General features: G+C 33.7%; 2 protein-coding genes across 4 annotated transcripts in view; both read right to left on the reverse strand.

Annotated features, from left to right (window-relative positions):
- LOC128165770 (short transient receptor potential channel 7-like) overlaps nucleotides 1-18,183 on the reverse strand; it is a 38,878-nt gene extending 20,695 nt beyond the window's left edge. Inside the window, exon 1 of one of the 3 annotated variants that reach the window (XM_052830595.1) lies at nucleotides 17,810-18,183. In XM_052830595.1, coding sequence (XP_052686555.1) covers nucleotides 17,810-17,874 — 65 coding nt within the window. In that variant the 5' untranslated portion in view covers nucleotides 17,875-18,183. Of the gene's footprint in view, nucleotides 1-11,014; nucleotides 11,117-17,809 lie in introns of those variants that run through there. The other 2 variants (XM_052830596.1, XM_052830597.1) reach the window with 2 other exon arrangements.
- Nucleotides 18,184-19,559: 1,376 nt separating this feature from the next.
- LOC128165771 (heat shock 70 kDa protein 12A-like) lies at nucleotides 19,560-24,176 on the reverse strand. The gene is made up of 5 exons (XM_052830598.1): nucleotides 24,042-24,176; nucleotides 23,412-23,730; nucleotides 22,345-22,564; nucleotides 21,913-22,056; nucleotides 19,560-20,937 (listed from the first exon to the last, which is right to left on the reverse strand). The coding sequence occupies exons 2-5, from the start codon at nucleotides 23,727-23,729 to the stop codon at nucleotides 19,850-19,852; spliced, it is 1,770 nt and encodes a 589-aa protein (XP_052686558.1). The 5' UTR covers nucleotide 23,730; nucleotides 24,042-24,176; the 3' UTR covers nucleotides 19,560-19,849.
- Nucleotides 24,177-24,337: the final 161 nt, after the last annotated feature.

Consider the following 24,337-nt stretch of genomic DNA (forward strand, 5'->3'; position numbering starts at 1 on the left):
ATTGACCAAAAATGATCTGCTGTTATAAATCAAGGCCAATAAATCGTAAATTGTAAAATTTGAGAACCTGTCAGGCATATGATTTGCGAATCGAAGAAACATCGCCATTTTTCTCTTCTCTGACAGTTCCACTAATTGCTTTTTATCCACATCAAGGATATTAAACTCCACCGCTAGACCGCACCCTGCCCCGCCATTTTGTATCAGATGTACAATTTTTTAATTCTGAGGTAGTAGTAAAAAAAAAACCATTGACTTTCAAAAGATGTAAAAATATATCTTTGATTTTCTTCGTTTTTCAATGAATTCCCATTTATCTTTTTATTTTAACTGTATTTTAATAACAAAACAGCATTCTTAAAAGTGGGGTCTAAAAGATTAAGTATTAAGATTAAAAATTCTTTAGCAATAGAAATCAGCTCAATTACAGCCACGTAGCATCGTTTTTGAAAGGGAGGGGGGCAGGCTCATCCAAAAATCTTGACAAGCAAAATTCTTGAAATAATGAAAATCCTCATCCGGAGGAGGAGGGGTTTAGCGAAGTATACCTTTAACTTTAATATCACTCTTAATTTCCTTATTTTCATTTCATTTTTATTTCATACTCCAAAAAAAGGGGTGGGGGACAAGCCCCATTCCCCCTCCCCCCCCCCCTCTACGTGCTACGTGCCTGATTTAAATATTATTTAAATGAATTCAATTTTGATGAGAACGACACATCTGTATTTGTACTTTACAATCATGATTTATTATATATTCTTATTTTAAGCAAATATAAATCATGTTAATTAAGTTTGAATGAAACACAACGGGGAGCGAAGTTGATTAAAGCTGCTTGGTCCGATTTTATATCAAATTTTATGCACGCTTTTAAACGATGGTTATGCTTAGTATCTGTATAATACTAGACATTGCAGTAGGTTTTTCTAGTCAATTAAGCCAAATTTCAATGAAGAAAAATATGTACAAAATTTGCTAACAAACAAACGACATAAAAGGGTACCGCGTTATTTCGCCTCATGTTAAATTTCACCCCTGACGACGAGACGGGTATGGTTGTATTACGACTTTGACATCGCATTAAATAAAGGTCGAAATAGTCAGACAAATTACAAGTAAACATGTGTACGTTTTGTTCGCTATTATTTCCAAAGCCTGCTTTCTTTACAATCGATGCATAGCATGCGGGTTGAATAACCCCAATCATTCGGGGGACGAAACCAAACGGTTTCCTTTTCTAAGAATTCCCGTGAAGCACTTCGGTTTGTTTTTTCGTTTGCCCAAAAAATAATTATTTTCATTTACTTTGAATATTTCTAATTTTGAAAGGAGACTGATTCTGCTGGTGTAAATAGGAGAAAGTCCATAACTTTCTAAGATAAATGGTTTGTATGGAAAAAAATTTTGATACTGTAATAACAAAAAAATCGGACCAAGCAGCTTTAATCTCGTAAAGTCCTAAAAAAAGAACGTCTGTTTTTTTCTCAAAACTTACTTCGTTTTAAATACATTGTAACATTTACTGCTTTTTTCATAATTTGTATCCGTTTTAAAGTCCTTGGAAACTTGTTTACCTACCAGATAGCTATTTCCTGCAGAATAAAACCGCTCCCTTTGGGTTTAAGGAAAAATTCTTGCAATAGACTTTAAAACCCTTTATATAGTAGTCTTTATACCCAATGTTGTGTTTTGTTGTGGTTTTACTTGAATTAGATTATTTCTGGTAGCCCAGACTAATATGAAAAAATATCTAATAGATTAATAATGTAACGCGAAAATGCAGATGTGTCGTCCATAAAAAATGAAAATTGAATGTTCTCCAGTAATATATCTATCAACAGACACCATATTTTATAAATTATTTCATTGTATTGGGGACATTTCATTTATCATATGTAGTTTATTTGTTACTTTCAAGTTCAAATGTGTTCGCAAAGTTTTCGAGAAATATTGATCAACAACAAAATGTTTGTCATTTTGAATTTACAGCCTGGCAGTAAATGCTAGTATTTTCTGATTTTGTAATTGTATGCCACCTTACTTCCTGTACATGGTTGGTTAATTAGATACCGGAATACCTTTAATTAAGAAGAGATAATCCAGTTTATTGTTATTTAACTCATTTATTTAGTTATATCTAGTTATTGTAATGTTTACGGAATAGCATTGGGTTGCGTTTTATGAACGAACCTACCACAAAGTCTCAGTTTGGGAAATCTTCACTGAACTTGACTTAAATCATTAATAAGGTGGAGAAAACTTTAAGCCCCTTTCACAATTGGCGCACTAGCACTTTGCAACACTTTACGATCGGAATTTTTTGGCTTCGAACGAGCTATTGTATACGTTGCACGAGCTCTCTCATCGTTGCATGCGTTTTTATAATCGCATCAAGTCTCCTGAAAATAATGGACATGCAAACTATTCAGACGCGCCGAATGCGATTTAAATTATTGCAATGTAACGCACGAACATTAGTACGAACGGTTTACAACGTTTTGTGTACTCGCAAGAGCGATGCACGATTTTTAAAGATCGTAAGATAAATTGCAGCTGTTTATGCGTGCGTTGTGTGACCATGAGACTGTTGCACAACGTGTCTCATGTAATTTTTGCAACGTATTACTATCATTGCAAGATTTATCGGTTTCAGTTTCCATTCTTTGCCACTAGTATATACTGGATACAGCGGGGTTTTTTGTCCCGTTATAATTTCGCTTCTTTTTACGGTTTTGTCTCGTCTTGAATTCGCACCAGCAATCTTGTGGTAAAAGAGAGATAATGTGAGACATTGGGATTCGCCAAGACTTAATCCGCTTACTGACAAAAAGAGCAAAATCAACGAAAATAAAACGGGGGCAAATAGTTCCCTTATACAGTGTACACTATAAGCATATCTGTTTTAGGCCACTATTGACATATTGATTTTGGCTGTTGCTTTTGTCATCTTCTTGGGCGGTATTTTCTCTTGCATTCAACTATGTCTACTGAAGAACGTCGAAAACGGGCGGTATAAATAGATATTTTTTTCCTTAATTGTGTTTAATTTAACGATTTATCTTTAAAATGATGTATTTTGATGTTTTCCGTTTTATTCTTATTATAAATGAAAATAGTAGCGGCTTTCTTTCAGAACAACAAATGCATTTTGGCACGTTCAATCGTCCGATCATCAGGTCTATCGTGCGATCCTATCGCAATATTTTACAACCCTCGCTTCCATTATACAACAGTTGCATATAGACGCAAGATATATCGCAAGATTCAATGCGTTACATCGCACAACGGTCGCTCTGACTCGTGTGAGTTTCGTAGGAGTACTTTATCATATGCGATTATTTTGGCAACAGTTTACGAACAATTTCTAATTTTTTTGGTCGCACAAATATTTTCATGCTTCTTCTCGTGCGTGAAAGGGGCTTTACATGTATTATTAGATCGCAAGTTCTGAGGTCTTTTGTAAGATGCATATCTAAATATTAATCTGTACGTTACCAGTATTTCTAATCTAACAAACCGAAAGTGAAACGCTGTTTGGACCAAAGCACAAATCATCGCCGCTGACAAGAATTAGTTCTTGAGAATAATTGATAAATCCGAAATAATGTATGCTAAAGCATTGTTTTTCAAGGAAACATATTTATAAATACCTTGAAAATAGTCAGATTTTAAATGGTACGAACAATTTAGATATTTTTGTAGTTGTATGTATTCTTACGCCAGAGTTCAATATAGTCTGACTCTCGTTCAACTCGACGCTCGGCTGTCTCCGTAAATCTCCGACAAGCAGATAGTCTTTCTTACTTGTCGGAGATTAACGGCGATAGCCGAGCGTTTGGTTGAACGAGACGAGAGTTCAATATTGTTTGGATCAATAAATTTTCCAGTAATATTTCAATCACTGATACTTAGTTTGATTGAATTATTCTATCTTTAAATATTACTTAACGTGATTTATATGAGATTTTATCAACATTCTTGTGTCGAAAAAGTCCGAAAATTCATATTATAAAAATGTGCGTAATTCAAATACAGATTAGAAACTACCTGTACTTGTCATGCAAAATAACATATCATTGATTTTAAAATAAGCAACCATCGATAAAATCAACTCCCGTCAGTTCTTCGGTACTTTGATTTAAATTTGTTCTCGCTCCTTGACGAATTGAAACGTTTTGATTAACATATAATGGTATTCTTTCAACGGTATGGTTTTGAGCATCACTCTTTGCAATCTTTGGGTTAAGAAGACTACTTGGAGATTCATTATGACTGAAAAACCAACAAACAATGGATTTGTTTGCCTGGATAGTGTGCCTGTCGCTCAAACCACCTTAACATTTTATGCTACAGATCGGATAGAGTTGACTAGCTTTGCTCGGGTTTCATTATTGTAGTTTCTGTAAACAAAAAGATGACATAGAGAGCCTAAATATATGGCATGATCCTTTGGTATATTGCTAATCTACCGTAATTTGATTTTGTTCTTGGAAGAAAGACAAGATTAAGCGGTGATAAAAATATGATTCTTTTAGGACAGATTAACTGATGATAAAATATGATATATATTTGGTTCTGACGTTTCCAAGCCTGAAAAACATTTGTTCTCTCATGAAGGCATTCCAAAGATAATGACCACGTGCAGTTTCCCTTTCTCGTTTCCAGACACGGAATGCGACTCTTTCTAGATAGCCGATAATGTAATGATAAACCATAAAGATGTTTTGGGAAAAAATACTCGTTTGATAATCAGATGGATTGAGGTAGAGCGAATTGATTGATTAATTAGTCATATAGATATCGAACTTATAGTATAATGAATCATTAAAAATTCCCCTGCGTGTCTTAGAGGTGAGGACTGAAAAGAAAAAATAAAATACATGTATTTTGAGAAATTATTTGGTTTCGCTAACAAGTAAATGGGGTTTTCTTGGACAGTTTTTGTTAAACTTCCTATCGAGAAAATACACTACGTTTTGACATGAATTACAGAACAAAACCTACAGGCTGACATTGAGATTTAAACCCAAGACAAGGAGACCAGAAACCTTTATCAGAAATGTATGCCCCCGCTAAGAAACATAGAATGACTGTAAACCTTGCATCTGATGGATTATAATTCGTTTTATTTCATCTAAATGATTTGTGTATAATTGTACATGATCTTAATCAATATTTATTCAGTTGTCGAATTGATAAACAACGCTATTGTAAAATTGGCCAACTCTTGGTTAAGGACTATAAGTAACATGTTATCTTTTCATAAAATATATGACTGCTATAATTTTTTTAAATAATAAAAGAATGTTTAGATTTAATAGGTATGAAAACAGATTACGGGAGTAAAACCGATGACTAAGATGCCCCAATCGGCGCTCAATGTGATACCAAGAACAAGGGCAGAGAAAGTTTATTATTGGGGTGAGCCAACGTGTTCATTGCGTGTAGAGTCGAATGCAGAAACGTATAACCTTGGATTGTCAAATGAATGAAATAAAGTGTATATACTAAGATAAATTGCTGTGCGATTGCACTTTAAATGAATATCTAAACTTTGTTAAAATTTTTATTTCAAAGCTTGTGAAGACATTGCAATTGGTTCCAAGGAAAGAAAGTGGTCTTTATTGATTGCACTTTTGTTGGCTGTTGTTTTGACTCAATTTGCAAGGTTAAATGAATGTTGCAAAAAAGCCCAATTTCCTGCAAAATATTTGAATGACGGCTTTATGTTAGACAGTCTCTGGAACGTTTGCCCCACCGTGAAGCAATCGAGAAATCTTCAACACATCTCTCCGTTACGTTGGTGATTGGACCAGAGCAAAACCATTGTCAATCAAAAGGATAAATCAACAGCGATAGGATCGGTATTTGTGTGGGGTGTTTGGGGCCTCGCATTGAACCTTGGAAACAAAGTGGAACGAACGTATCTAAAAATTAAATAGTATTGATTACATGATATCCTCCATTGCCATATTTTCCATGCATAGAAAAGGTTTTCTTAATAAATACTATTGGTGAAGATAACTGGTAATTAAAAATGAGCAACATCCTCCGACCCCTTTAGTAAACTTGATTGATTAATGACTATTATTCAATGGATAGCTGTAGATTTTTAAAAAAAAAAATGAATATCATGTTATATTATTAAACATCTGTTTTATAACATACGCATAAAGCATTTAATTAATCAAACTAATATCCAGAAGAAACATCGTTTCTGGACAACACGATTTCTTTTAAGGTTTATCCGGATAAAAATTTGTTTTGATAAACAGTGATAAAATGCTTTGATTCAGTAATATCCAATATTGTTCGTTGTCGTTGCATTGATAAATAAAATATTGCCATTTTCAAACACAGGGGAGGGGGGGGGGACTAACAGAAGTTAATAGGGAGTGATACAATCTTGAACAAAACAGCTATAAATAATAAGACAGAGATCTCAGATGTGGCGCCGGATGATTTTTGTAGCCGCTAGGTCATTGTCTGTGAATCATTGCAACAAGAACTAAGCCCTTAAAGTCAGTCCAGTTTCTGAAATGAGTGGGGTTACGATTACATTTGTGCATTTTACAAATTGATTTGGCGACATAAAAACATACTTCTTTGGCAGTGCGTTTTTGAAGATGATCTTACGAAGTCTCAGACTTTTCATGTTATCAAAGAGGCTTCACAGCGAGTATCGTCTCATGACTTCTACGGAGACCAACCGTATTACAATAAAAGAAGAAGTCGATTAAAGATGTTAAAACTGTAGGAAAAAATACTTATTCAACCATTCTTGTTTTGGGTTTTCAATTAGGATAAAAAAGAGGATTATGAAGATTTTGAATATATATATATATATATATATATATATCTATATATATATATATATATATATATATATATATATATATATATATATATATATATATATATATATATATATATACAAGATGTAAAAAACAAGGAAACAACTTTAAAAAATATATTTTCCAATGATTGCTTATTATAAAATTAGCAAGAAAACATTAATTCCCTGATTTGAACATTCTAACAAAATAAAATAAGCAAAAAAAAAAAAAAATTGCCATAAGATCTCTTCCACGTTATTATTTAATGTCGTTCATTACTAAAGGCCGGTTCATAGGTTTATTGTATATGCATGATATAATTTGTAAAATATAATTCGATTTCTACTTAAGGTAATACAAATCATCTGTGAAATTGATTATTTGAAAAATTTTCGCAATTTCACAAAATACTGTCTTAATATTTTGTAAAAGTGAGTTTTAATCAATTATCTAAAGAAAAATATAAATAAATCATACCCATCATTTACTCAAAGCAGAAAAAAATTGAGGTACAGCGTATTTTGATAATTCAAAACCAACATTTGAAATTTGTGCAATTTAGCCTTACACCAATTAAGAAAATGTAAATTTTGTATCTTTTATAGAAAAGGGCTGAAATTTGGAAATGATCGTTTCAAGTGTTTAGCCTTTATGCACAACAAATTTCAAGGTCATATCAAAATGTCGAATGTCAATAATAATGACGCAGGGATTTTATCAATTTTTACCTTTATCAAATATTTTTAAATCGCTATTAATTCAAAATTTACTGTTAAATTTTCACTATTTTGATATACATTATAATAATGGTGTCGTGACCAGTATACAGTTACATTTTACTTAACATTAAAGTATACAATTTATGTATAAATGCCTTAAAGTTTTGCAAATTTTCGCCTAAAAAGGTCATTCACAAATTTTAATTTTAACGTTAATTTTACATTTTATTACATCAGAATCTACTTTAAGTTACCAGTTTGAAAACATTTCAATGTCTTTAAGTAAAAAAAAAAAGGTCTCTTCTATAAATAGCAACACAAACATTTGTAATAACTTCAAAAGTAACTTACTGGTACAGCAAATTTTAACATAACTGTTTCATTTTAACAATCCACTGAAAACAGGTTGAAATTGGGTTGCTTATCTGTTTTGTAATACCTTAATCATTTTTTAAAATAGAAACTGTAGCTCTACGGTCCTTCAATCCGAGGAGCTATACTTATGCACTTCTTCTTATTTTGTAAGAAAACTTATAGCAATATGAGCTGCAATTTTCATGTTGAAATTTTTTTTTGGAAGAAAAATGTTATTTTCTACTAAAATGACAAAAAATATCATGGTTTCAAAATTTCTGTTAGCTCTGCTTTGTGGGAAAAGCCATTAAGAAGCCTTAATTGGGGCAAAATTGAATTATTGTCGTCCTGTACAAAAATTGATCTACTATATATTCCTTATAAGTAAAATTTCTCTCCTGACAAAAACTAATGATTTTTTCAAATCTTATTTATCATAATAGTTTAAGTTACAACCAGACTTATCATACTAGCAGGCTTTTGCAGCAAAATAAAATTCTAAAATATACAGCTCATATTGCTTTAATAGTAGTTCTAAAATTATAATTATCACGATCTGATTTGTACAGTAATATTTTGAAGTAAAATAAATTACGTTTCAGCATTATCTCTTAACAAACTTGAAATATTACCTTTCAACATATTCCTCCCAAACCGCGGCATCCATTACCTCCGAAAATACACAAGTGTGTCTTGGTTTCCTATTTCAGTTCTCTCTCTTTTAAAAGATGCATTTTTATGTAATGGTAATAAATTTCCCTCTCTAAATAGGCATACCGTGCAGTGAAGTCTCTGAACTGTCTTTGAAAATCAGAATATTATTTCCGGTTCATAATTAAAAGAGACGTTTTGTGAAAGAAATTTGTTTATCTCATTACCATTATAGTCAAAGGGAAGGAATTCTCGTCTATTTTTTGTGATCATTATGTTTGCATAATATATTTTATTGGTTTTAATTACGATTTTCTCATTTAGGGCTTACAATGTAAACCGCATTGTAGTGATGGCATTCATTTTGTTACTTGAAACGACTTGATTGATATGGTTCTATAATCGATTGCTTGCTGGGAGTTGTCGTTCGTGCAAAAAGGTTAAAAAAGGATTCTTCCTGTAATATCTGAGTATAAGAGCCTTGAACATCATCATAAAATATTTAGCAATTAGGACATATTTCCACATTGAGGATTTTTAATCCATTTTCATAAAAATACACACAAGTTTTCCATCGGAAAAAAGAGGTACCTGCAATTTATTGTCCATAAAATCTACTTTTATGCGATATTTATCAGAGATATTCTAAAGAATTCCGTTTCAGTCATCAAATTATAGAAATTACATTGATCTGCATGCTCACTTGCAAAGAAGACAAATGTAGAAAGGAAACCGACACCGCTCTTAGGGATGTTCGTTATTCTATCGTTTAATAAAGGTTTATGAAATGTTTGCTTTTCAAAATATCTTCAAACGATGCTTTGAAAGAAATTAAGGATAATCGTTGTTTCTATGATAAATTAATGAATTACGCCTCGGGTTTTGTTCATTATTTCAGTGAGGAATTGCAGTTGAACCCTGCAATCCATTGCTGGATAGAACATGATAAGGAGAAGTACGGATGTTCTCTTAGAATGCAGAGCGCTATTAAGAAGATACAGGAAAAGTGCAAGCACACTTGGGAAAAAATAAAACAATTTTACTACTAAATTGGTAAACAGGGTATAAGCAAGTGCAAATTGAGGAGAGAGAGAGAGAGAGAGAGAGAGAGAGAGAGAGAGAGAGAGAGAGAGATTTTCATCAGATGGTCAACGAGTACTCACCTTTTCTATGATGGAAATAACATCCATTAACATGTTTTATAGTCATATTGTCCCTAAAACTAACCTTATTCACTCTATCAAAATTGAAAATCCTTTTCAATTATATGAATGCATGATGAATTGCCTGCTTTTCAGCTAGCATGTTCTTCTAGCATCTTGCATGGTTATGAACAGTGATTCGTTACTAAGCTTAAGATGCATGCTTATTTGTCGTTCTTCTGTTCAATTACCCTTGAAACCAGCATCGAAGAGGAAGATGGAATCAAAGGTTAACATTCGTCAAAGTCAGAGAATTTGCTATGAATCCAGGACTAACCATAACGCATTCAGGAATAGAAGACTATATAGCTTAAATACAGAGAAATTTTTGGAGAGATTTTTTTTAAAACTCATTCTAATAAAAATTATAATGTAGTTTTGACATTGTGGTAAAAAAAAATACCATAAAAATACAATCAATACGATTCTAGTATTCATGTGTATATAAGAAGAAGTTTACAGCATTTTCAATTTTTTTTTCTTAATTAAAAAAAAGCGTGATTTTTAAAAATGCCATGCATATTTGTTTTCAATGTTATCATGTAGTTTTAAGGGTTAAATTCTGTCAGTTAGACTAAATAAAGTAAATACATACGTAATACTAAGTATTCAGCTTGGATTGCTTCGTTTAAAACTATTTCCCTTTACTTTGATCTTGATATATAATAAAACAACCACACTGTGTCACAGGCAGTCATATTGATTCTGAAATCGGTCAAATTGTCTTGCTTCCATTTGACCATCAACATTTATCTTAAAAACTGGAAATTCTACTGCAACATACCACATCCCTATGTATTATGATATACAGAGCCATCTTTCTCGTTTTTATTATAGGTGTTGTACATTGAATAGTTTACAAATGGAAGAACTTTTTTGACAGCTCGATAAGCGCTTGGATAACTTAAGAAAGTTCTCTCTCACACGTTGAGGGTCGGAGCTGTATTTAGTTTTAGAAGACTTAAATTGGTGTTATTTTAATAACCTATCATTGTTATTTAAGAATAGAATTGTGATTATGCAAGACATCAAATCATTATTAAAGTGTCATTATATATGTACATTGTTTTAGATCTACAAAGTTCTACAAAGATCGACGATTTTAAAAAGCAACAAGTTTTTTATGTTTTAATTGCATTCAATTTCTTTTAATTGCTTCCCTTTTTTTTCTTAATAATTTATCAACTTTGTTCATATAAACTATTCAGAATCATAAAATTATACACTTACACAGAGATTAAACAGTACTCACCATGCAGAGGATAGCGTTTTACCCCATGACAAAAAGTAATTGCAACTCGAATATCGATTATCATGGCTTATCCCCGTGTAATTGTTCGAAAACAAAATAGAAATTGCGTATATATAAAAACTCAATGTTCATTCAAATCCATCTCTCACATCTTGAGTTCCGTGCAAATGTATGCTGCCGTATACAACTTGACGAGGTTAATTCGGGACCAGCCGGGTAATCAGAGAGATTATTGATGATATAAAGGGATGGGAAGGGACGCAATCCGGCAGTTCGGTTCGAGAGCGATTTGCCATCGGCCCTTCCGTTTGTAAATCACTGGTTTTTACTCGTGTAATTTGTTGTAAATATTGTAAAATCAATTACTTTGGATTTCAAAACTCTCCCTCGGGAATGACCTCGGGTTAATCACTAATAAAAAAAATTATTAGTTAGAAAATTTACAGTACAAGGTTATAGATTTTCCTATGGTGTAAAGAGAATGAGATTTCGTCTTCAGAATGTTAACATTAATTCAGCGGATACCTTTCTTTATGTGAAACAATAAACATTTTTGGTTGTCTATTAAACTGTTCAAATGTTTGCCTGATATAGGGTTAGTTTGATAATGTGGTTGTAATAAGGTATAAGACATACAGCTAACTAAATAAACACTACTTTCTGATCTAAATGGCTTGCCAAATATACCATATTCATTCAATTTCGACCTCTGGAGTTTCAAAGTTCAAACGGGGCCGTTCAGTTAAACTCTAAACAGACATATCCTTTTAAATATGGAAATCCTTTGATAAAATGATAACGCGATCAGATTACAAAACCAAAATTTGTATCAAATATTAGTTTATAGTGGTTTTTTTCGCGGTAGTAATTTAGATCAAGGTGATTCAAAATCATGAGATTTGCTTCATTAGTCGGAAATACTGACAGAATATATACACATATGTTCATTTCCAACAATTGAAACCTTATCCTACGAAGTGAAATGGTTGTCCTTGACAAGGGATCGTTCTTGAAACAGAAAGTCAGCTGATTTTTATGTTGTTATATGCACGCCTTAGCTATGTGAGATATCATTTCATACAACAAGGAATCAGTATTGTGAGAGTTTATCACAGAAAGTGAAATGTGTTCAATATCTTACGAAGCAATTACACATTGTCAAGAATTACACAGATAAGGTTCTGCAATCCAATGCTCTGAAACGCTCAACGTCATTGCACCCTTTGCCCATTATACGAGATAAGGCTCGATAAAACCGCTCTGTCTTCAATTAGCTAAAACGACAAATCGAATTTTTTTCTGATTTTTGCAAGTTTGAATCTTATTTACACAGTGATTTCTGACGAAAACAAAAGGCCTGTGTTGGAGTAAGGCATATCTGCTTTTTAGACTATAGATGGTTTCTCTTATCGTAAAACTCGTGTCATGCTGCAAAATGCATTACTGTTCCCATATGAATGTACTTTTATGTGTATATTTTTGTTTTTCTTGTCATAAATTTCATTTTTTTTAAACCATGGTTGTGAATTTTAATTGTAGTAAAATCACACCTTAGTGCACAGATGTTTATACAATCTTAGATATTCAAATAATAACCTTATGCTATGAAAAAAAACCACCACCCACTATTAAATCTTATCTTGTTTTATGATAGGTGGAGCTTTGACTCTGGTTTAAACAAAGCTTTCTATGATGTCGTCATTGCCTCGTTTTGAAAACTACAATTTTCATGACTGGGGAAGAGAATTTCAACCTTTCAATGTTTGAAATAAAAAAAAATCCAATGTCCAAGGGAAGCATATTGTAGGTGTCGGTGGAACGTAATTACACTTCATCAACATTAGGTCTTGTAACTCTTTAATCAAAACGCAAAACGAACCTTGGAAAATACATGTTAATACCTGCATACCTGAATTACTTTATTGCTCACACTTTTCCTTAAACCCTTTCACCATTTAGATGTTGACACTCGAGGCTCACGGGAATCTCAGATCGTTAGTAACGATGTTATAATTGGTTAGTTACGGTTTGTGATCCCTGTGTTAACTTTATGTCTTTTCCATTCATATTTTTGCCAACCACCAACATGGCAACAGAGTTCAAACGTTACTTTCCCTCATCATTCTGTAAACAAATGCTTGAAGGTAGGAGATAAAAGCTTGTACGACCAGCAAAAATTGCATTCAGTGAAACGGTAATGTTAAAATCGAGCAATTATCATATTGGAAAACAAATTTTAAAGCAGATGGCGCGATTGGCTTTAAAATAGTTATACTGTGAGGGTAACTTTGTGGATTATATGAATGGTTTATACTATACCAATGTATTGAGTATTTTCTAGTTCACTGCCTCTCAATCGTACCTTCAAGACGCTAAAGCGCATCTATTTTTAACCTCTTTAACTACGTAAACTGATAGACATGTACTAGCATTAAACTTATAGAGCACTGTAGGTATGATAGTACCCTCTGCATATGTATATAAAACACTGATTTTTTTTATCTTTACATTGGGAAATACGTAAGAGTTGAATCAGATTAAGGTTAGCATTGCAGCATCTGATGACTGTCTATATTCATTGTGGACACTTCTTTTAAATTAGAAACTATTTATAGCGAACATGTATTAATTGTATCTGAAGATGCTCCATAAAAAATAGTTTCCCATTAGAAGACCACATCGAAAACGAGAAACGTAAAGTAGATTTTGATCAACTTGTCCAATTAAATACAGATTCTATTTTTGTTCTATAATACTCTGGGAATTAATCCAAGACGAAGTCCTCTCCGCATCAATCACTGTGACCACCGCTCGGATCTGGACGTCTTATTGCAGTGATCAATCAATGGGAAATAACCCGATCATCTCCATCCAATAGGTCCAATAATCACAGAGCGATGGACAGTCACAACATTTTAGAGCATTTCAATCCGATTATTATAAATGTCCTTGGATTTATCCGGATAATTTTACCGGTGTATATCTAATTTTTGACACACATTCTCTCTCTCTCTCTCTCTCTCTCTCTCTCTCTCTCTCTCTCTCTCTCTCTCTAAATCCTGACTATGTTCTTAATTATATATAGCTTACAAGATGTAAAGGCCAGAAAAACCTTTCAACAAATCAGCAAACGTTAAGGCAATTAACCTTCGCATGTCTTGGCAATTAGGAAACATCTTTGTTATTTTATTCTTTAAAACTTCCGAATTCTTTGGAGAAATTCTTCTACTTTTCAAACAGCTTAGACCCATTACATCATCAAAACTGTTGATCAATTTACAATTTATCTTCAGTATGTTTCGATAGTCAATTTTCCTGTCCATTTTTTTTTGTTTTTGTAGAATAACCATAATTGCCATTAATCATTTTCCATCTTATCATCCATTGTTCATCGAACAGCCAAATAAAACTCGATTGATATTCCATTCATATTTCGGCTTGACGCAATTCATAAGAGAGCATGCTCTCACTTTTACTATATTGACAGTTTAATAAACGTGTCAAAAACACCGTCCAAGCCAATGATATACTGAAGTCACGGTGCTTTTATTGGCGCAAAGTCAACATTTTCTGGAACGTACTTATACCAAGTCCTTTACCATTGCAATCACTGCTGATGCTTGTTAACTCAGTTTTCTTGAATCAACAAAACCTAATGACCGATTGACTTCGAAGGCCATTTATGTATTTCAGCTGGGTAGTGGGTATTTTGCGGGTGAGACTGGGGATATGCTAGTCTAAAAAAAATTATCCTCAACATTTAAGTGAGGGACGGTAAATTGTCTTCTCTCTTTTCCCTTTTTAAGTTTATATATGTAGAATCAATAATTGAATCTCAAGGAGTTACTATTTTGAATCGAAGTAATCCTGTTATCCACTTTAATTCAGAAACAAAACCGATTACTTTTAATTTATATTAAGATTCAAGTATCAGTTGAATAACTTACAAAACAAAATGTCTATTTTTTATTTATACCAAAAATAAAAGAAATCGTATTTTGGATGATTTTTAAATGTTCTAGTGGTTATTATTTTTGTTGTTTATAGTATAGTATACCTACTAGTATCGAGAGGAGATTAGTGGTTTTCACAAACCGATGATCAACCTCTAAATGAGGATATTTTTTTTCATCTTTCTTCGGTACAGCTGATGATATTTTTAATGTTAAAACCCTCAGGGGTAGGTCAAGGTCATGAAGAGGAACACATTTAGAACTTGATAGTTACGAATGAGAGTTATAACTAAATAAACTAAGAAATGAAACAGTGCACATCTGCTTTGAATTTCGATTTTCTGCCTAAAAAGAAAATGTGCCACATTACCTAATATTGATATCATTGGAAACGGAGACCCGGCCCTGGTTATTTGGAGTACTCAAGCATAAGTCGTCCTACTTCTGTGGATTTTATCGCACATGTAACTCATTTGCATTGAAATTCCACGTTCGATTATAATTTCTTTTCTGCACTCAATTTGAACCACAGTTTTTTTTACATTGATATTTTATCAAGACCTTTGACATCGTGCATTGTCTTAACTGTTAAATTTATTGGAATTTCTGCTATGAACAAGTCATATTTCTAGCAAGAACAGCAGTCATTAATGCGCCTGTCATGTAATTTGAAATGATTTATCTCTCAGCAGATTTGGGGTTCTTCAGCTCAGTTGCATGATAATGGTGTGCGTAATAGAAAAAGAGAGGTTACACGTAAAGCTGAGGAATGAGAAGTGAGCGATAAAGCAATCTGACAAATGTATTTGTACCCGGTAACCCCAGAAGTTTGCTTCCATTATATTTCAAAAATGCCACTGTCTCGAAGCGTGCGTCCTAAGAATAGAGTTTTGATGACCATATTGCAAAGGGAAATATCAAACAAACCCTGAATCGTAGATTCCTGGCTCTGCATTCAGTGGTGTTGACACTTCCATTGTAACACTACATTAACACAAATATTTCTGCCATCTAGCAAAAACTGTGACCAACTTTTTTAGACTATTGATAATGTAAAGGTTTGTGTTTTCTTTTATTTTACGTGTTGTGGTCAACTTACACGTCAAATTATAAATCATAAATTGGTAGTTGAATTTACAAAAATTTGGCATACATGATGAAACGCACAAAAAACCCTTTGCAAGAGAGTGTGGTCTATTGCATTGTGGTTCCCTATCTTATTAAGGAAAAAGTATCGCGTTAAGCTCAGAGCAGCGGGTTACAATCTCTGACCACTGCAATCTGTTTCAGCAAAAACTCTGGGTGAAAGACACGAAAGAATAGATAGAAAATGAGCTTTATGTGATAATAGACACCGGGAATTCCTGCTGATTTCCCTATAACTTTGACTGACAAAATAATTCAAACCCAATTGAATAATGAAGAGAATATTGCTTAATTTTGTATGTAACTTTAACGAGAAACATACAGGGAGACTTTAAAGTTCTTCTACAGTTGGCATATTTTGCAAAAAGTACAACACTGATATGCTGAATACCAGCTGATTCAGCATAATAAAAATCCTTCCTTTGGAATTAATGAACACTTTTTCATTGATAGTCGATGTACAACTACAACTGTATATCCGATTGTTGATTTTATCATTGCAATAGTCAACCTGATGATATTCATCCTTGATGACAAATATCAAGGACGATTGGGTCATTACTTGATCTTATTTTATTTTCTATGTGCGACAAATAGATTTCATTTTATAACAGCTGTGCTGGAGCAACAGCGAAAAATATCTCCTCATAAAACAATTTGTGTAATTTCTGATGTTTTGTCATTTAAACCCATTAGCTGACTTTTCAAACAGCTGTTAAAGCAAAACTTTAAAATTGTGACGTACATAGTACAGTATCTGATGTCGTTAAGGTATACCAAAAAGATCGAAACTTGTTGCTTGGGAAATGTGTCGATTTCCATATGGTTATTTCATGTTATTGAATAAAAAAAGCTTATAGATTTGAGCACGAAATTCTTTGCGCTTTCTAATGAGTGTAAATTCGATATGCTCATCTGCTTGAGATTCTTAGCATGTCCATAGATAATCAAATGTAAGAAGGAAATAGCTTAATCATCCCAACACCCCCTCTTTACAAAATTAACAAAAAAAAACCCTAACGAAACCCTCAACAGCAGACTACAACAGGAGGAGCATGGAACTATGTCACTGAAATCAAATCAAATCAACCAATGACGTCATACCCCGGTATACACAAGGTTTCAGCAAGGGGTTAAAGTAATTGAGAAAGTGTACGGCTAAAAAAAATAGAAGAAAATCAGATAGTAAAAAAGTCTATTTGTTAAGACCTTTTTCAGAACTTACATGTTTTTTCTATTATTTAACAAGGGCTTTATCTTTTAAAAATGCTGTTTGCATTCTGAAATGAAGCTAATAACAATGTGGTTGTCAGTTTTAGTTAGTCTTATCCTAGGCCTGCAACTTGATTACTTTTTTTTGCATACCGCAGTTACATAAAGAGTGTCTTGTTCAAAGATACCGTTTGTTGGATAATTTGCATAGTTGAAATTGCGCGAAAGATGACTTCTTTCTATAGCTTGAATATTTTGTCTCAAAAATTCAATTGATTATAAACAATACTTTTAAGTTTAAGGTCCGTAAATTTGCAAGCAAATCAAAATTGCAACAAATACGGTGTAATGAGTTTCTTCTCTTAAAGATGTTGCTTTCTACTTTTTTTAAGTTCACATCGAAAATAATTCAGTTGCGCAATATCAATTGATATTTTGTTGTTGGTAAATATCTTGATCTACAAAAAATGAAAGTTTTACTTACAGGTGGTAATCTTCTGTGTCTTCCATTTCGGCCAAAAGATACGAGTGCCGGTCGAAGTTTGACATTTTTACAGAATCTTACAAGTGCCTATCCTGAATCAAGATTTCCTTTCACATTTGGTCCCAAGCGTTCACATAAAATATTACCTAACGCTGTAAGCTTCATTGCTGGTGTGCATCACACCGATCCGAATTTCACCCAGTATCGTTCTGCTCTTGATTAGTCGCGGACCTGTTCCAAAGAATCTAACTTCCGTTGCCAATTCTCGTTCTGTGTCACCAAGCAATATCGACAAAGATCGAAAAAAACTTCAATCGATATACTGATATCTTGAAATATAGAAATTTGGCTTATTTATTACTCCAATGATTTTTTTTATAATTTCAAATTAAGATGGTTGTTGACGGAATAAAGTCACCTTATCTTTAATGTCATCAGATTATTTAAAGAGGCTGTGTCGTTTAATCCTTAAATCGAATGTTTGACTGGTGAGAGTTCATCGATTACAATTAAGCAATCTAATAATGTGCCCCAACTAGCATTTTTATTATGATCATACATAAAAAAAATAGTGGGAGGGGGCTTACCAATGAACTTTAAAAAAAAAAATCAAGAGCCCATTGGTTTTCACTTTTCATTCGCTGCATAAATAAAAGAACACATGCAAATCATACTCGCGTTTGAGATATAATTTAACAGGGAAAATAAAACACGCAGATTTTTGTGATGCTCTGGAATGTATAATGGCTGTATTATGATAACATTGCATTTTCATCTATTGTTTATAGAGATAAGACAAGTCTTACCGTGAATAGTGTGGAGGTCAAATTTTATATCTACAAATTTTACGGTCAATTATAATATTTATTCAATTAAATCGTTATTGATTTCGAACGATACAGAAATATTTCGAATTCTACACAAAAACATTCAGCCTACTTTCCAGTTTTTGATTACAAATCAATTATTTGATAAAACCCCCACAAGAATTCCGATTACGTGATAATCATCAAAATGAAAAGTAATGTTCGATAGCTCGGATAATTATATTTTTTGTTCAATCTCTCGTCTTACAATCGTATGTATTCTTTGATAATTTTCATCAGAGGCCCACGCCGCCACGAGATAGGGGATTTCTAAAAAAAAAAAAAAAAAGAGAGAGAGAAGAACTATGAAGCTTCCTGAAAGCTGAGCACGTTAAGGAATAAGCTGGAATATAAAGGAGTTCACCATGCCCCAAAATGATTCAAGAATACGGAAAAGGTTTATAAAGACCCTCGATTGATTTTTAAGTTTAGATGCACTGGAAGTTAAATATATCGAGGAAGGATATTTTGTTTCTTCGCCATTCATGTTGCATTTTGAACATTTATTTAAATTAGGTTGGACTTAACCTGGTGTTTGAATTCGGGTGGTCATCAATAGGACACTCAGATTTATTTTAATGTGAATGAAAGTATATCACAGTAAATAATGGTTACTTATATCAATAGTATCACAATTTTCAGCAATAATTTGTGTTTAGACATTTCTTAGCAAGATAAAAAAAAATTAAAGGAAAAAATATCAAACTAAACATTATTGGATGAAGCTACTGAGAGTAGGCCGTCAGATATGGGTTAGAGAAAAAAATTAATTAAGTTTGTATTAATGTCACAGTTTCTCGTGGAGGTACATTTCCATTCTGAAGATCTTACTCACTGATATGGATCCACCGTTTTACTCCAATGTTTGTAAAGGTTACCGTAGATCAAGGTGAAATAAAGCTTGTATTCTAGGCTTATATTTCCTCAGCGTTCGTACATTCATTCAATTTTTCGTCATAACATAACAGAAGAGAAATTAAAGTGTTTTGAATAGATTTTTAAAACTATTAGTGAGTTTGTTAACAAATTTTTTGAATTTTAAATTAAAGACATCAACATTAATTAATCCTTTGTGTGTGCAGTTTCTTTTTAAAATTCACAGAAAGTTCAGAACCGTCCATGAGGTTCGGTATCACTGGTAATTAAATTCTTAAGCTTATTTCAGGAGAAATCTTCAAAACATCCCCTCAAATTCGAGCTCACTAGTGATTACGTACTTGTTTTTTGTTTCTTTAAGGGTGAGTTCGATTATCAGTTCGTTCTCGGAGAATGTGTACTTCACTACATAGGTCTGGGGCTTCTTCGATTTCGCGGGGAGAACATTGTTCATCCAAACCTTACAAACTTGTTGGCACGTGTCATCTGTGATGTATTCCGCTCCTCTCTTGTCAGTCTTATAGACGGCAAATACGGAATCTTCGTAATTAACGGCTTCGATTTCGTTTCGAAGCGTCGTCCCGACCTTGACCGGGGTTCCCGCCATCATGAAAGGTTTGAACACGCCGCGACACCAGACTCCGCCAGCGCTTTCTATTTTTAGCTTCTCTGGGTGAACGCCTTCCTTGAATGGGACTTTGATCCCTGATCCGTACGTGTGACGTAACAACCGCTGGTCCACCACGTTAGCCACATGACCAAGGATTACCGCCCCTTTCAAGACAACTGTGCCAGGTTCGTTTGGATACAGAACACAGCGTTTTGAGTTCTGGTATTTTTGGATCATCGTTTGCTGAACAAGTTTTGATTCCACTGTTCCGCCAACAAAAATCAGCATCAAAACTGATGAGAGCTCGTCGAGTTTGAGTAACGTAGTCAAATGATCCGATATTTTGTCTGTAACGGTCTTGAAAACATCTTGTATGATATTCATTTCAAATTGCATTTTACCGTCTGTTATTTTAATTTTGCCCTTGTATTTGAATTTTCCGCTTTTTGTCAGTTCGGAGATTGTTTTGTCATTTAGGGATTTATAAATCTCGTTCAGTCGGTTCGGTATGTGGATTAGGAAAGCCTGTTTTGCTTTCTTATCTATTGCAGGGACATCTTGCTTTAACCTTTCAAATTCTTTAATCCATTTTACGAATTCGTTGCATGCCTGAACTCTAAAGCGATTCATGGTTCCCTCCCCTAACAATTCAGTCATGAATGTGACGAAAGCTTCATCGACAGCTACGCCCCCTAGTGATAGCCCCGATGGTTCGTAGGCTTCCCTTATCTCCATTTTTGATACTCTCTCGTGAACTGTGATATCAGTTGTTCCCCCTGTAAAATATTATAATAATTTACCAATAATTTATCGTGATTGACTAGTATTTCAGTAGTTATCACACTGTATCGGTATTTATTTAATGTCAAAATACAACATTATATAGAGTTACGTTTTCTACCTAATTAGTATTATTTTATACCTTTTAAAATTAGGTCGTTCGTGTAGTAGTAAAGAAATTTTGTTCTCTTGTAATGACAATTTTTTGTTTAATTCATACCATAATTTAAATTGAATTTTATTTCTTCATGACATGACTTCTCAAAATCTATCGATATACATGTAGTTTAATCAGCAGATTACACCTACTGAACAGATAAGTACTTTGCTGTTCCATCTATCTAACTATAAGAGTCCTTAAATATAATTTTTAATTATTTCTCTCCCTTTTTATTAATAATTTAGGAGACATTAAAAGACCGACAACATTTTTTTCCACCTTGACATAGTTAATATAGTGTCAGTTTATGAGTAAGTGAGTAATTCAAGAGAGACCCCAATGAGGAAAAAAATAAACTTCGGCGGTTCACATGGCCTATGAAATTAGCGAAAAATGCAGGAAATAAATTACGGAGATTTCATCGAACCCTTCAATATTATATGTTCTTCTGTAGTGCACGCAACTCTCATACTTCTTATGAACCACCAAAGAAGCATTTTGTTCTTAAATATGTCCCAGTAATTAGTTGTTCAGCTGATTAGTTCATTATAAATTTTGTTTTGCCAGGAAATTTTACCATAAGAAAGACACCAAAAGTGCATTGACCGATTTGTTTGCATCCTCGCAGTGCTAATAAATCTTAGGAGTCAACAAGTTCTGGTTTTCAGCGGATTATGTGACACGTGACCCCAGATTATGATTATGTCTTCGATAACTATAACCGACACTCCGCGTGCTTTTGGAAAATGACTTTTACCGAATTTACAAGTATTAATTTTTATTTGGTCATCAGTAAGACTAAAGTTCACACCTCCAATATCTACCACCATGTACTTGGTTCCTACTGGCTGGGTGTCCAAGCCCCGGATGTTACCCCTCTCCGACCTGTCAAACAGACAGAAGACTGAGGCTGCGTTCGATTCGTTGGCGATGATCAAGTTTGAACTCTTTATCCCTGCCTGAAAGTGAACAGATTTCCATGAACGCCAATCACTAGAAGTATGTAAATAACAAACTCACGGAAAGCAATATTCATTAAACATTGAAAGAGATTGCTTAGCACAATGAAATGTTTAGCACATGTAGCCAAGGAAAAAGCTATTTATGCAAGAGCACCTAGTGTAATATCTGGTTCGATTTTGAATAATAGTAATCATGTGTCAATGTTATGATTTACAAAGGTTTCGAAAATGCTTGATTTAACTGTCGACATCTGAATCAAAATTTTAAAAACAAAGGGCACGTGCCTTAGTGGCAGCCGCCTGCATGAAAGTTGTTGCCGACTGTTTCCAGATGCTGGGCACGGTGAGAACCCACTGGACTTGATGCTCCCTCATCTGGGGCTGGTGGCGGGCCAGGCAAGCTAAGGCGCGCTCTCTGATGTATTTAATGGCCTCCGTCACTACCAGAAGCGCCGAGACTTTTTTGCCAATAGCATCCTCAATCTGAAGGTCCATGGCGATCTTTTGAAATTGAAAAAAATCCTTACGGAAATTACGCATGTTATTTATTCAAATCAAACGGAGCATTAAAACCATGATCGTTGTTGGTTTTTTTTATTACTTTGAGAAAATTCTTTCTAAATCAGGAAGCTTCACACAGGCCGGCGTTAGAATGCTTATTGATTTCAATCTTTATGTGTGAAAAATCACCAGGTACTTATGAATGTCCCTTGCTCTTGTTCGGATTCTAAGCACATAAAAGCGAAAGAAACAGATTAATCACTAATTCATCAAATGGTCAGATCTGGCAGTTTTATTGGATTAAACACAAAAGTTACCCGATCATCTGTGTTAATTTTCTAGCGATTGGTGACAGTATCGTCCAATGGACGGCGCAATCTTGTTTTGCCAACAGGAAATAGTTAACTTTTTCTAATCGGCAACAGAGAAAACGAATTAAATGTTACTCACAAGATCACAACAGTATCAACATAAACAAAATCTGGGGGAAATTGTGGAAGCTTCAGAACGATTCCTTTTTTTATCGGAGAGGATCTTGCGTAACTAAATTATCCTTCGTTGATCCAGCTAAAAGAAAGCTTATTTGTTTTGTTCTATATCTTTTTAGATTCCCATTCAAAAAGTTTGGGTTTAATTGTGTTATGCAAGTACATCGTAGGTTTTTCTAAGATCAAACACTCTGGCAGTAATAAAAAATCTTTACAAGAATCATATTTTATGAATGTGTTGTTATGTCAGTTTCTAATCAAAGCAAGAATTTCGCCGCCACGAGCAATAGGAGATGCATATCCAAGATTTTACGACGCGGGTGGGGGGTGGGGGGGGGGGGGGGTAAACTTAAACTGACCTCAGTTTTGAAGAGGTGTAATTTGAACCTCTCAAAGTAGTACCAGTCCCCGTGTGCATCCTTGGTCGCCAAATCTGTGTACTTGTTCTCTGCCTCGTAGCCGAAGGCGTGGAACTTCATCGTAGGATCGAACAGGATACATGTCGGCGCTTTGAGGGCCAGTAGCCCTCGGAACTCCTCGGTCCAGGGGTCGTTGAGCGTCACATCAAGCTGGTTTATCCGGAATTTCTCTAACGTTGAGAAGGCATATCCCGTCCCAGTTGTACCAATGTCTATGGCAACGCACGCCAAGTAGTTCTTGAGGGGTTTGTGGGCCATACTGGAAAAAATGTTCGTAATGTAGTTAACATTGAATGGTGCATGTATTGATCAGATATTGCACATCGTGTAAAAGATCAAGTCTTTAAGATATAAACCTTAAGGTGCAAAATGTGTGAAGAAAGACTAAAAGGTGTAATACCAAACAGATCATAACCAGGTACAAATGGAGGTTTGAACAGGTGCTTTCAAACATCACAGTATCGCAATATTCAATCGTATATAAATCTAAATAGAAATTATTGAACAAGACGATAGAATTTGATGGAAATGTATTATTTGGAATGCTTTTATAAAAGCATAAAAACTTACCTCTAATTTCTAAACAGCAATGCTAAACTGATAATGATATGTTGCATGCAGTCAAGTGAAACGAGGCAGTGCAATTCAAAAACATTTAAAGGAACATAACCACAATGGAATGAAATTCATTTCATTAAGTTGGAATTATGCAGTCGTATTTTCTTTAGATATTTGTTAATTTATTGTTGATTATATTTTTTCCTGGCATCAATCATATTTTTATAAATACAAAAGACAAAGTACTGAAGACTAAAACGCCAGGAATCGCGTATCTTATACAAAAATAATAATACTTAAAAATTTTC

This window comes from Crassostrea angulata, chromosome 10, assembly GCF_025612915.1.
Source record: "Crassostrea angulata isolate pt1a10 chromosome 10, ASM2561291v2, whole genome shotgun sequence".
Taxonomy (NCBI): domain Eukaryota; kingdom Metazoa; phylum Mollusca; class Bivalvia; order Ostreida; family Ostreidae; genus Magallana; species Magallana angulata.

Bases quoted from the DNA above. Each gene is read 5' to 3' on its own strand.
- LOC128165771 (XM_052830598.1), bottom strand. From the start codon at position 23,729: ATGGCCCACAAACCCCTCAAGAACTACTTGGCGTGCGTTGCCATAGAC. The intron at 22,565-23,411 runs GTCAGTTTAAGT...CAATTTCAAAAG, and splicing joins TACACCTCTTCAAAACTGAG to ATCGCCATGGACCTTCAGAT. The intron at 22,057-22,344 runs GTGCCCTTTGTT...ACTTTCAGGCAG, and splicing joins GGCGGCTGCCACTAAGGCAC to GGATAAAGAGTTCAAACTTG.